General features: G+C 39.9%; 1 protein-coding gene across 12 annotated transcripts in view; it reads right to left on the reverse strand.

The window, feature by feature from the left end:
• lrrc7 (leucine rich repeat containing 7) overlaps nt 1–14,145 on the reverse strand; it is a 132,889-nt gene that overhangs the window by 29,222 nt on the left and 89,522 nt on the right. For 7 of the 12 annotated variants that reach the window (XM_025899795.1, XM_025899793.1, XM_019346907.2 and 4 more), the window contains 14 exons: nt 12,205–12,322; nt 11,978–12,056; nt 11,075–11,164; nt 10,601–10,657; nt 9,685–9,748; nt 9,292–9,396; nt 9,060–9,204; nt 7,706–7,778; nt 7,429–7,446; nt 4,228–4,357; nt 2,588–2,703; nt 2,250–2,319; nt 503–602; nt 252–376 (listed from right to left, as the gene is read on the reverse strand). In XM_025899795.1, coding sequence (XP_025755580.1) covers nt 252–376; nt 503–602; nt 2,250–2,319; nt 2,588–2,703; nt 4,228–4,357; nt 7,429–7,446; nt 7,706–7,778; nt 9,060–9,204; nt 9,292–9,396; nt 9,685–9,748; nt 10,601–10,657; nt 11,075–11,164; nt 11,978–12,056; nt 12,205–12,322 — 1,290 coding nt within the window. The remainder of the gene's footprint in view (nt 1–251; nt 377–502; nt 603–2,249; nt 2,320–2,587; nt 2,704–4,227; nt 4,358–7,428; nt 7,447–7,705; nt 7,779–9,059; nt 9,205–9,291; nt 9,397–9,684; nt 9,749–10,600; nt 10,658–11,074; nt 11,165–11,977; nt 12,057–12,204; nt 12,323–14,145) is intronic. The other 5 variants (XM_025899796.1, XM_025899798.1, XM_025899791.1 and 2 more) reach the window with 4 other exon arrangements.

Below are 14,145 nucleotides of genomic sequence, written 5' to 3' on the forward strand. Positions count from 1 at the left end.
AAATTTTATTTATTTTCTACTTTGTTTTCTGTTTACCATGTTTATAGTTGTTACTTTAATATTAATATTTGTATGTTCAAAATAAATCAGCCAGTCAATCAGTCAACCAGTGCTTTACTTGTAAAATATCATGTTAATCTTAATGTTGGAGGTGCTCCAGTAGCAAAAACAAAGATAAACAGACACCCTATTCACCATATGACCTCCCTCTCCCACCTCCCACCTCCCACCCCAAAACAGATATAGCTGACCTTGACCTTCCCAGAGTTGTCTTCCTCTTCTTTCTTGTCCTCAAAGTCGAAGGCCACAGTCATCCTCTGTTGTCGCTGCTCCTCCCACAGCGTAGGATTAAAGCTGTCGCTGTCCGACTGATAATCTGCACACACACCATAAATTAACAGTCGAGGGTTCAAAATTATAGTCTGAGACTGTCAGGTAATCTTTACCTGGGTTACGCGCGCGCACACACACACACACACACACACACAAAAGGAGTTCGTACCCTCATCATGTCGCGGCTGCTGGGGAAACATGTAGTTGGTCAAAACCTTCTGTTTGGTTTCTGGGTGGGCTTCTGTCTGCAGTGGGATCAGAGCCTTGGACTGCAAACACACACACACACACACACACAAGTTTTAACAGTATTGTTGTAGGAACTTTTACTGATGACATGTATTCCATTATGTCTAATTTTAACCAGCACCTACCCCTTTTCCTAAAAAACAAAGATTTCTGCCTGCTGCTCATTTAAATCGCTCGCACAATCAGCTGCAGCAGAGCTCGACTTCAAACGAAACCTGCCGAGTATTAATGTAAATCACTTGGGAAGGATTTGCGAATCAATTTTCCCAACAGGGAAAATGAATGTTTCATTGCATTCGGATTACAAATGTCACAACACATCCTAATTAAAACTGTATCGAGACAAAATAATTTACATTTTCTATTTTCGGATACAACGCTAGCAAACTTTTCTGTCTTCCTCGCAAACTTTAATGCGGACCGAATTCCCATGACGTCAGAGTCGCCACTTGTAATGCATCAAACAGCATGAGCGAATATGAGTTTCATTACTGAGGCAGAATATGCCGACATAAGTGGTGATATTAAATGTAAATGTGTGAACGCTCTGCCATTAAACAAATTGCATTTGAATTTTAAATTTGCTTTCCTCTTCAGCAGGTAAATAACGCTCCGAGCTTCTTGGGACTCTTGATTTCGTTTAACGGCTTTGATTGAACTTTAAGCTAAAAATGCAAATGTCTCAAAGAGCTGAAGAACAGTTTGGCTGTTTTTTCTGAATGACAGCTAAAACTGCATCATCTCTGTGGACTCTCTGTGCTGTATATAGTGCATTCATCACAGAGAGAATCAAATTCAGAGGGCCCATAAAATGATTCACTGCCATGCAGCATCTGTCTTATCACTGAGAAGATTAACATGCAGCAAACTCTCCACTGAAAGCACAAAATCAAGTAATTATCAGTTCATTGTAGTGTCTTAAAAAAACAAAACAAAGGAGAGAATAGTGAGAAAATGAACAGGAGCTGACATAAAATATTTAGCATGTGTATTTTTCATCATTATCACCCTGTTGTGAATAAATCTCCCTGTTTTATTGATTTATCTTTGCCACATCGTTTTGTTAAAAAGCCATTAGAAATGAAACGCGACACTAATTGATAATTAACAATAAAAACCTTCCAGTGACAGGCAAGTAAAAGGGACCTGTTAGTGACTCATCTCCATATTTATACTCTCCAGCTCTGCCAGAGTTACTTTGCATAATCAAAGTTAAGAGTAATCCTTATTTGAACCTCGGTGCAGGCCCTTTTAGCTCCTTTGCCCATTCCTTTTAAAACAACTCTCTTTACTGATTGGTTAAACTGAGCAGCAGCTGTGAACAGCAGGTGAGGTGAGCCTCTGTGCTCTGAGATGACCATACTGGGGATATGTACTCTCTGACATTAGACAGAGCCACGAGTAGAAGAGGTGGCTCATGGGCGTTACTTGTACATATGTTGACCTTATGTTAAATATGAGAACCCAGATATATGATAGAAACTAAGGAAAGGATAAAAAGTTGAAAGTCTATCAGAGAAACACAATTTTATAAAACATGCCATAACACAGTTGTGGTAATTTGATTACAATGTCAATTTCGTTGTGTGTTTGTGCTGCACGTTTGTTAGCACACATTTGTTAGATACGCGCTCTCTTGGAGAGCGTGGGCGGAGAGAAAGAGATACCTGATTGTCAGAGAGCCACAGAGCTGCCAGGTCCTTCAGCTTAGTGAAGGTAAACGGTAGATTCTTTAACCTAATCGAGAGAGACACACAGAGAGGGAGGAAAAGAGGGAAGGTGAGAAAGAAAAAAAAACAGAGATGTTTCATCACCCACGCACTGTACAGCCCGCAGAGCATATAACCATAGCAACACACTCAGCCATTCCCATGGAAACAGTAGACCGAACCAAAACGACCATTGAGAAAGTTTGCGCTTGTGTGTGCGTTGTATCTATTCACTACTGAGTCATAAAGGAGCTTGGTCTCTGCGTGTGTGTGTGTTTGTGTGTGTGTGGGTGTACCTGTTGTCACTGAGGTTAAGGACTCGCAGTTTGGTCATCTGTCCGATCTCATCAGGAAGAAACTCCAGTTTGTTGGAGCGCAGTGACATGACGGTCACGTTCTTGCAGTTACCGATCTGAAACACAGACACACACACAGTCAGATTACATTACATATACATCGCGTAGTGAGAAAGATCCACAGCATCACAATTAACCTATATTACACTGGACATCTTCAGACTGAGGGGTGTTAAATTAGAGATAGTATAAGACTTTTGAGCATCTTTGTAAGGTGCGTTTGATGATGTTCAACACCTTACGTTTACAAAATGTAATAATCTCTGTTGTTTTTAAAGTGACCATAATTTTTGTTTTCCATTCAAACATGTAATGCATTTAATGCATCCAGATTTATCTTCTTCTCTTTCAATGATGGGCTTCAACCAACCTAAGCTAGGAATACCTAGCATCCTAATAACTCCTAAAGACATAAATAAAAGAACATCTGCAACATGCCTGACATCTGTCATCACACTTTGAACCAGATCTTGTTTTCTAACCGAGATTTCAAAAATGTAATATTTAAAACAAACAAAAAACACTTTCCAAAAAGCTGACTGCTAAAATAATGATGGACAAAAACAGAATGAAATGAGGTACAAATCATTACTAAATCATAGCAAAAAGTGGGACAAGGACAAGAATTTATTGCTCATTTTCAACTAAATGGCAACAAAACATTAAAAAAGTTGGGACATGGGAACAAAAGCGTGGAAAAGCATCACTCCAGGAGTGGATCCAAATACAGTACGCTGAAGGCTAAGTAGTTTAACAAGAAATTTTAATAGCTGACCACAAAAAGGAACAGCAATGATCTAAAAACCCCAAACACAAGTGAAATCAATCAACAACAGGTGAAGACAATTACAGCAAAGCTGGCAATCTCAAAGGAGGGAAAAACAAAGGGAAACTAGAATAAGAACAACAAAAAAACGAACCTTCAATGTAAAACAGGAAGTAACCAGAAGACAAAAGAGATGGGCACTAACAGGAAGATGAGACAGAGGAAGGAAGAGATGGGAAACACTGAGGGAACTAAAACTACTATTACTAATTATGATCAAGACATGAACCAAAACACAAGGACACAAAAACCCAGGACCATGACAAAAGTTCTTCAATATGAAGAAACACCAAGAGGAACATCATTAGTTGGAGCTAATTAGGTTAATTAGGAAGATGGTTAGGAGGAAAACGAGTGGCCCAGATTGGCTTTAAGAATTATGGACAGGGAGGGGTTCAACACTCAGTTCAACAGCTTCATAATAACATCTTGCAAAGTAAAATTACGAAGAATTTGAGGATATGATCATCTAACGCTCATAATCTCATTAAAAGATTAAGAGAATCGAGAAAATATCACTGAGTAGAAATCACTTCAAAGGCTTACAGAGACTTCACTAAGTCACTGTCAGCGGACACAGTTTGTTGCTGCAACATGGAACTGAAAAGTCTGCCATGTAAAGAAAGTAACCGCGTGCACTCGTGCACATAATACATGCTGTATCAAAAAGATTCATCTGATTTCAAAAGCCTATTTTTTTTAAGTAATGGACATAGAAGTGCAAAGATTTCAAGATGTGTCTTCATCTCCGTACCTCGCGGGGCAGCTCTGAGAGGAAGTTCTCATCGGCAGCGAAGGTTCTCAGGCTGTGCAGGTAGCCGATGGTGGGAGGCAGCGACTCCAACTCATTACAACTACAGTCCAACTCCTCCAGTAGAGACAGACTGAGTGAAAGGAACAAAGGCAGGAAGGAAGAGGCAGAGAGAGCATGACAGAGATAGAAAGGAAATCATTCTGCAGGCAAAACAATCTCTTCTGTAACATTAAATTACTCAGACATGGGTTTAAAAGAATAAGAATGGCAGTATTCGTTATTCCTACAGCTGTCAACACATCATGTGATAAGACTGAAACCAGGAATGAATGGATGGGGGGTGGGGAGTACTGTATATGTATCCAAAGCCTGACATATATGTTTTCTTTGAGCAATAGAGTACTATTGTTGTCCAACACACACATCAGTAAATGAGCCTCATCATTTACCTTGGTGACACCTCAGCCTCACACACTATCACGATAAACTCAAAGTGTATTAAAATAATGTGTTACCTCACTTAAATGAACATTTGCACAGCAGGTTAAGGATTCTTTGAGGCATTTACACACAAAATGTTTTCAAAGTTTTTTGCTTAGGTTTGTGGGGGAGTGAGCTCCACAGACATGTTTAGCTAGTTTCAGACTTTTCATGGGATTTGTTGACAGCAACAAACACGACGACTGTCAGCAGCCACATCTTTAAATATGTTATGATGAGAAGGAAAATTTGCACCAGTTAATAATAGGCGAGTGTTGAGAGAGAGGGAAAAGATCATCACATTGAAGAATCCATCAGGTATTCAATCAGCCAGTCAATCAATAAATGGCCTAATATGAATTTGGTCTCATTTGATGGCCACCCATCTCATCCCCTTTGAATATCTGAAAATTCTTCAACCTGGATCTCAATTTCTCCACTCCACTCAGATATACAGCAAGATCCACAGCAGGCCCACTACAGGACACTATGACCCCCCTTTGACTGCCATCATTGTCCTAGCATCACGCTAACAGCAGGCTAATGCTAATGAGACAACAATTTTACATTAATGTACTGTCACTGTTAACATTGCATTAGTCTGCTATTATTATTCCCGATAGACCGGACCATCTGGGCCACCATACGGTCTGACAGGAAGGAGAAGGATAGGAGAGGAGACAAAAGGAGAAAAGAGGAAAGGAGTAGACTTTCACACCCCACATTTAACTTCGAGTTTCTTTCTATTAGCGTTGCTTGTGTTCCCAATCACAAGATTATAATCCTCCTTTTTCCAGGAAAAAAAAACAATAAACCCAGTTCCCTCTGGTTTAAATACTCAAGATGCACATTCATAGAAGCATTAGTCATGAGCAAACAAGTTAAGATAGGTAGTAAAAATATAGAAGTATACACTCACCAATCACTTTATTTGGTATACCTGTTCAACTGCTTGTTAATGCAAATATTGCAATTACTATGCAAATCTAATCAGTGCATTTTGGCATATAGACATAGTCGAAACGAACTGCTGAACCTCAAACCGAGCATCAGAATGGGGAAGAAAGGTGATTTATGGAATTTGAAAATGGCGTGGTTATTGGTGCAGGACAGAAACTTCAGAAACTGCTGATCTACAGGGGTTTCCAAAGCAACCATAACTAGGGTTTACAAAAATCATCAGAATTCAAGGAAATATCCAGCAAGTGGCAGTTCTCTTGGTGAAAATGCCTTATTGATGTCAGCGGTCAGAGGAAAATGGCTGGGCTGCTCTGAGCTGATAGGAAGGAGTCAAATAACCGCTCAGTACAACCAAGGTATGAAGGGCAGATGGGCTATAGAAGCAGAAGACAACACTGAGCTCTGTCCACAGTTTCCATGGGCTCACCAAAGTTGAAGACTGGAAAAACATTGACTGGTCTGGGGAGCTTTGAACATTTTTATGATAATGTCAGAATAAAATTCCACTGTGTTTTCAACGGTTCAGTGCTGTAGGTGTAATGATTTTTAGGATATATTCTTGGCACACTTTGGTAATCATGAAGCTGTCTGTTACTAATCTCTGAGGCATGTTTCCAGCGACTTGTTCAATCTTTACCGAAAATGAAGGCAGTCAAAAGGGGACTCAACTAGCAAGGTGTACCTAATAAAGTGACCAGTGAGCATACGCTAACATGATGGCACCTTTCTTATGTCTAATGTAGCAGAGGCTTTAAACATTTTAAGACTTTAGTAAGCAAAACAATAACAGTAGTAGTACCAGCAGCAGTATTCATTCTATATGTTTATGTTCTATGTGGATTCAACACGTATCCTGTATAGTCTATATGCAGTATTTATTCTACATGGAAACTGAAACTTTAGGAAGGGATCACATTCATCATTAGTAAGAAACACTTTAAAAACTAAAGAAAAGGACCTTTTAAGGGGAAATAATGGATCTACAGCACTACTTATTGAAGCTAAAACCTGGGACCTGTCCAGGAAGACAAAATGTTTCCAGTGCACTCAGATACAAATCTTGCAAAAGTGTAATGATAATGTTAAACATGGCATCTGCACATGTTTATGCATAAAGCCACATGGAAAAAAGTATTGATTTAAAGTGTAAAAACAAACAAACAAACAAACCAAAAAACCCAACAAAATTAAATTATTCCCATCCAAACTGATGTAGTTTAATATCACTCTAATTCTGGGCCATGTTTGGACTGTATTTCGTCAAAAATTTACCAGCTCATAACTTCTAACTAATCTCTAAATATATAGAGAGAGATGAAAGAAAAGCACTTTAAGTAGAAATTTAAAAAAAAAAAAAAAAATCTTCTGCCTAATTTAATAAATGCTCATATTTTCCCAAAACAAATAATGGAATTACTGCCACCAAATCTGGACTGTGATGGATAATAATGAGAATGTAATCACATTACTGTAATCATTTTTACATGCAATCATTTCCATCTCAATGCTGCAGATTTTTACTGGTATGCTACTTTTTCAGTGAAAGATGTGAGTCTCACTCAAATGTTACGTCCAAATGTCCCAACAAGAAGAAAATGCAAAGTCGTGTTTATGTTTGCATGTAATTCATGTATTAATGTGAAGATGTTTCCCACATGCACAGCATGTGGCAGCAAGCATGGATTCTTGTATCTGTAACACAGCTGAACATTTGTCTGTCTCTGAACACACCCCCGGATCCAGGAGGCTAATGTTACTCACCCTTGCTTGGGCTTCGGACTAACGCCGCGGCAATGCAGCAAACACAACACACAGAACCCCCCCCAGTCATCAGCCAGCATAACAACACAGCAGCTAACAGCAATAAACAAGGAAAACAACAACCCACCAAGGATACATGTCACCTGTGGAGATCATCTAAAATGACAGCAGGTTCTGCTGAAGGAGCTTTTAAAGTTTTTCGAAGAAAAAAAAGTATACACTATAAAAGTATAGATGTGTGTTTGGCTCTGATGGAGTGTGTGTGCATTTTTCTTACCTCCCAATGGTGTTAGGCAGTGAGGTCAGCTGGTTGTCATCTACCTTTAGTGTTGTCAGCTTCTTTAACATTCCTGCAAACACACACACATGCAAAGTTAATCTGTTCCTAGAGCAGGGGCCTCAAACCTGCGGCTCAGGTGCTACAGTACATTCATCTCCACTTGCTCCCTGTGGCTGTTAGAAAAAGAAGATGAATATGGAAATAAACAGCAGTTAAAAAAACTTATGAGTGTCTCTGGACTGTGGGAGGATTTCAGAGTATCTGCAGAGAACCAAGACACAACCATGACATACAAACTCCACACAGAAACACCTCAACTGGTTGGTGTAAGGTGACTCTTTACACCAGGGGTAGACAACTCCAGGCCTCGAGTGCCGGTGTCCAAATGTCAAATGATTAGTTCATTACCAGGGCTCTGGAGAACTTCAAGACATGTACCCCGCCTCTCGCCCTATAACAGCTGGGATAGGCTCCAGCGCCCCCTGCGACCCTGGAAAGGATAAGCGGAAGCGAATGGATGGATGGATGGATGGATCAAGGGCACATCTAAAACCTGCAGGACACCGGCTCTCGAGGCCTGGAGTTGCCCACCCCTGCTTTACATCATCTACAGACTGTGAAAAGCTGACCAAGAATCCTGGCTACACATGAAAAACAGCCAAGCAATGCCACAATCAAAAACAACTAGGGTTTAATATTTCCAGCATTTCTTATCGTAACTGCAAATATCTCTCAAAACTATGACCAAAACATTTACTGAACAGTTTCTGATGCTTAGGTTGCAGATAAACAATGCACTGTTTAGCTCCAAATTCTCTTTCAGCAAACCTCTTGGCAATGAATGGAAAAACACCCCACTCAGCATAGTCACACACACCTAGGAATTCAAACTACAGCACAGTGATATTGTGTGGCATTTATAAATAGTATCAATGTGCTCACAGTATTGTGTTAATATAGGGATAGCAATATCAATATTTTATTAAATAAAATAAAAATACTCTGGGAATGCTATGAACAAGACGGCTCATCTCATGCACCACCATCATGAGATTTTCCAGATTTCCCTAAATCAGCTCTACCGAACTAAAATCAGCTGATTGTAGCTCAAACACACAGGAAAAAAAACAAGCTTGTTTGAGGCTTTTTTCTTTCTGTCTGCCTGAAGCTTAGATAACTGAAGAACATTTGTCACAACAGTAACAATATAATTATAATTGTATTGTAATTACTGAATGTAATAAACTACAGAATACTGATAAATGTAATGTGATAACATTGTAAAGTAGGTAACACTTTCTGAATGACTCATAGTGGTTTTGTGTGCGTTTGCGTCTCCATATGTGTATACCTATAGAGTCAGGAAGGTGCTGCAGCATGTTGGAGGATAGCAGCAGGTCTTCCAAGGCCTCGCAGCCCGAAATGTCCGCGTCCAACGTCTCGATACGATTCTTAGCCAAGTCCAAGTACCGCAATTGACGAAGCTTCCCTATTGACTATTGTGCGGGGAGAAAAGAACAGAGTAAAGACGAATAAGCAGAAATCGGAAAAAAGCATAGACATGTTCAACTGTATATGCTCACATGAAGCTTTTTGTCCCAACTTCTGCTCACCCCTGGTATAGTCTGCAGAGAGTTATTATCCAGCCATAGCTCCTTCAGATTGTGGATCTGTTCCAACACCTCCGGCTGACATGTGAAAAGAAAAACCGACATTCTCACTGAACACACACTGTAAATTATACATTTAGACTTCACATTTATATTGAGACTGCTAATTATTTACAGGTGCAGCCTTTCTTTTCTGCAGTTCATTTACAGATAACACTTTTGGTTGTGTTACTTTATTGTTTGGTAGCTTAAACATACTGCATGCACAGCACTGTATAGTTCAACCTTTTATGTTTCTGCTTCTCCTAATTTTCCATTTACTCATTTATTAATTTCATTTCTAAAACATGCGTTAGCTGGTCTCACCACTTCAGAAAATTCATTGCTACCCAGATCCAGCCTCTCGAGCTGTGTCAGTCTGTGGATGGACCTGAGAGGAAAGAATCCACTGATTAGTACAGGTTTGACATTTTGTACATAAATGTAAAATTTTAAACACCGAAGACCTCACAGCACACATTTACACTTTTAAATACTTCATCTGAATTTGGTGAATTCTTATGTTGTGGAAATTCTGACAAACTTCCTCAGTTTGTTACAAGTTTTGAGGACAAGCAAACCGCTGTACTGTGGTGACTTTAGCTTGTAGCATACGTATACAGCAGAATTTACTGTTTAGCACAGACAGAGAAGATTTGGCAAGTTTTTCATAGGTGCAACCCACATATTGAACTCTGCTGTTTAACCCACAGATGCATTTTCCTTACAAATGTGGATCCTTTAAAGGGGAAACCAGCAGGATTTCCAGTCATATAAGATATATTTCCAAGACGCATTTTTACAACAATGACATAATCAGCCGAACACAAATTTCATTATGTTTTGTGATTAAGTTTAGTAATGGCATTGGTAGTGTAACTGGCATTAATATTACCACTTTTCACAACACACTGTTACTGAAATCACTGTTAATCTGCAAGTGCTGTACAAGGTTATTGAGTCTGGAAGCAGTTTGTAGTTGAGCTGTCCTCTGTGGTGATGGTGAGGATAAAGTCAGCTACATAACATTGAACCGCAAACATTTAAAACAGTTATGAGTGACACACTGATGTTATAACAGGCTTCGTCAGTATTTGAGAACACCTGCAGAGATAAATACAGTTTTTATCTGGAGATCTGGAAAGGCAAGTGCACACTCAGGAACACATGAGACTAAATGTTTCTCTCGCTCTCACACACACACACACATATACTCAGAACCACATATGGCAGTTTGTCTCACTTTGGCATTGTTTTCAGGTGGTTCTCCCTCAGCTCCAGGATCCGTAGTTTGGAGAGTCTGAAAAACCAGAAGGCACATGAAACTTAATTCAATGCAATAACAATCTATCGACTGCAACAGCTAATGCTTGGGAAATTACGTCAGGTCAAATAAGAGAAACAAGCCCTGTTTAATTTGGTACAAAACAGTGCCAAACCCATTTTGACATTGAAAGCATTACACATGATCACCACCCACTGGTATTCATCCATTCAGAGAATACCTGCAATTTTCATATGCTCTAGCAAACTGTAGCACACTATGACCCTTAACCTGGACTAAAATGTATACTGATGATGTAAAGATGGATAACTGATTAACTGGAAACAAATTCATTAGCAAACCGTGAAGGCTAATGAACCTGTATGTGCATAAAAATAGAGACTCTGTTCACCAAAGTACTTAATCACGAGCTATCAAAGACAGTCAGTTTACCTCCCAAAGTTAGCAGGCAGATACTCCAGGAAGGCATCGTTTAAAAAGAGCTGGGTCAGATTCAGGAGCTGCGTAAAACCATCTGGGAGTCTGGGAAAGAAAGAAAGAAAGAAATTGTGCAAAACAAGAAAGATGAAAAAGGTGTGCGTCCTTGAACGGCCTCAGTGGAATAAGACATGGACAAAGCTCCCATAACAACCCCTGCAGAAACAGCTAACTGCTGTTAGCCTGCGGATGACTCATCTGCTGCGTGCACACGCTCCCTCACACACACACACTGACACACACACACAAAGCATGGGAAACCTTGCTGTCTGCAGGATACTGTGTGGTTGACTCTAGTTTTGCTTCGTGGCATTAACACACCGATAAGAAAACAGCAATTACAAGTGTAACACCTGATGCTCAAAGTATAATGATAAACAACACTAGCGCTCTACTGAAATACTTACATCTTCTGCTGCAGGCCAATACTGATTCTACGGGATATGAATACAAGAGCAGGGCTGTATAGGGTTTATGGATGCAGCCAATTATTGTAAAATATTCAGCCTCTCTGGTGCTACATAAATATGAATATGTAAAATCAGGGTGACCTGTAAAAGTGTGAAATGCTGCAAACTTGAAGCTCACTTTCCTTTCTTCAACTGAAATTTGCTTCCTAAATATAACCGAGCCAATGTGAACGTCTTGAAGATGTTTGTTCTTCTGATGATGCAGTCAGCGTTTTCACCGTGGTTGTTATCCAGAGGCTGCGTGCTCGGAGTAATTAGCTGCACAATGTTCAATTTTTCAGCCTAGCTTGTAAACATTAAGGTTGACAGCCATCAAACCAGAGGCCAAAGTAATGTGTAACAGGTTCAGCTGTGCAGTAATGCGCAGAGTGTACAGTTTGTGTCTTACTTGGTGATGGGGTTGACACTGGCTTCCACCACAGACAAGCCTTTACAGCATTTTATATTGTCTGGAAACTCCTGGATTCCTGTTTGAGAGGAAGAGATGATGTTTAGTTTCACAAAAGTCTGGACCACCTGGTTTTGTTTCTTATTCTTCTTCATTGTGAAGTTTCGGTATTGCATTTATAAGGTTTCGTCCTGTTATTTTAAACCAGGGTTGTTTAGGCTGGATACCGTTTTTACTGATGTCTAGCTCTTTTAGGTTCACCAGGCTGGCGATGGTGGTGGGCAGGTTGGACAGGTCGTTATCTGGCATGCTCAGCTTCTTCAAGGCCTGGCAGTTGAAGAGTTGCTGTGGGAGCACAAAGAGGGACGATAAAGGAATTATGACCTTGACAGGATGTAGAAAGTCACCTGGAGGCATGAGGCACTTAATGTTTTTCAAAAAGCTAGGCCACTTTAGCAGCACTTGTCTATTAATAATGCAAATGTAATGTCTTCCCAAAGGACAAAACACATTCTAGATTGAAAGGAAAAGACATCTAGACAAATGTGCTCAAACAGAAAAATTATGCTAATAACAAAACATATACAAAAATGAAAGAATTTTTGGGGGTATGTACCAGAAATGCTTTAGGAATTCAGAAATGCGCATGTACAAAAATATAACAAAGCAAATAATCAAAACTGAAAGGTGATTCCGATATACCAGATTCTAAATGAGCAGCAATATAATGGTTAAGAAAAAACGTAACTAGATAGCAAAACAGCTTCACTCAGTCTTCACTCCCTGCATTTTAACAAAACTTTCAATCACTCTTGCTGCCTGCTAGAATCAATAATGGCACATTTAACATCCAGAGATAAGGCCAGAGTTTTAGGCCAAACAGTGAAGTATATGGGCTCAGCAAGAGTATTACTCTCAATGACCAAGCTAAGCTAACCTTGACAGTTTTTCTACAGACTTATTGAAGGTGTTTCTTGATAAATTTATCTGATTGTTATTTAGCAACAATAAGCCAGCTGATAATAAGCCAGTAGAGCAATGACAATTCAAGTTTGAGCTAATATCAATTAAAAAAGTACACATTGTCTTTTTCAATGGGAGAAACATTTCGTCACTCATCCATTGACTTCTTCAGTCTCAGCTGACTGCTGGTTTCCCCAACCTTATAAACATAACATTGCACAATAACTGAAACCAGCCCACTGAATAAACAATGGGCTGTGAGGTCAGTTCATTAATATGCAAATTCTCATGACCACTGATCAAAGCTCATTGATCAAAGACCACTGATCAATGGTCTTTCCCTTTTCACGTAAATGGCCTCCTTGACTCCGCGCTCAAACCAGCGTTCCTCCCTGTCCAGGATGTGTACATCCTTGTCACTGAAAGAGTGTCCACTGGCCTGTAGGTGTAAATAGACTGCACAGTCCTGGCCTGACGAGTTAGCTCTTCTGTGTTGTGCCATCCGCTTCGCCAGAGGTTGTTTGGTTTCCCTGATGTATAAATCCTGGCAATCCTCCTGGAACTTAACAGCGTACACTATGTTACTCTGTTTGTGTCGGGGAACCCGATCCTTGGGTGGTCCAATTTTTGGCGCCGTGTGTTTTGGGTTTAAAAGCCACAGAGATGCGGTGTTTAGAAAAAATGCGTCTGAACTGTTCCGATACTTCTGATACATAAGGGATCACTAAGGGTTTTTGCTTAGGCAGCGGTCGTCCTTCTCTTCTGGATCAGTCCCCTTCGAGGCCTTCCCCAAACCACAGCTCAATTCATGTCAAAGCATTCATTTTTACCTACTAAAACGCTGTCAAACCTAAAATGAGGACGTGGGCCCAGCTAGTGATATATAGTTTTGTTATTTTATTGACCAGGCAATATGTCACCTTCACTAATTCTAGGACATTCTCTTCAGCAAAACTACAGCACATAAGTCACAGCATATATATTCTAAAATGGACAGATCTGCTCTGAGTGGAGAGGCCACTGTAACACAGCCTTCTAAACACTCACACACATGTAGAAGCTGCCCAACTCACTTACATTGGAGCCAGTCACTTAATATGCATTGCTCGCACAGACATACATTGTCAAGACTGAGCAGAATTTTTTTGTGCAAGTTAAATGCGAGGTCACACATCTCATCTCATACATCCTTATTAGACTGTCTC

The sequence above is a fragment of the Oreochromis niloticus genome, linkage group LG17 (genome assembly GCF_001858045.2).
Source record: "Oreochromis niloticus isolate F11D_XX linkage group LG17, O_niloticus_UMD_NMBU, whole genome shotgun sequence".
NCBI lineage: Eukaryota > Metazoa > Chordata > Actinopteri > Cichliformes > Cichlidae > Oreochromis > Oreochromis niloticus.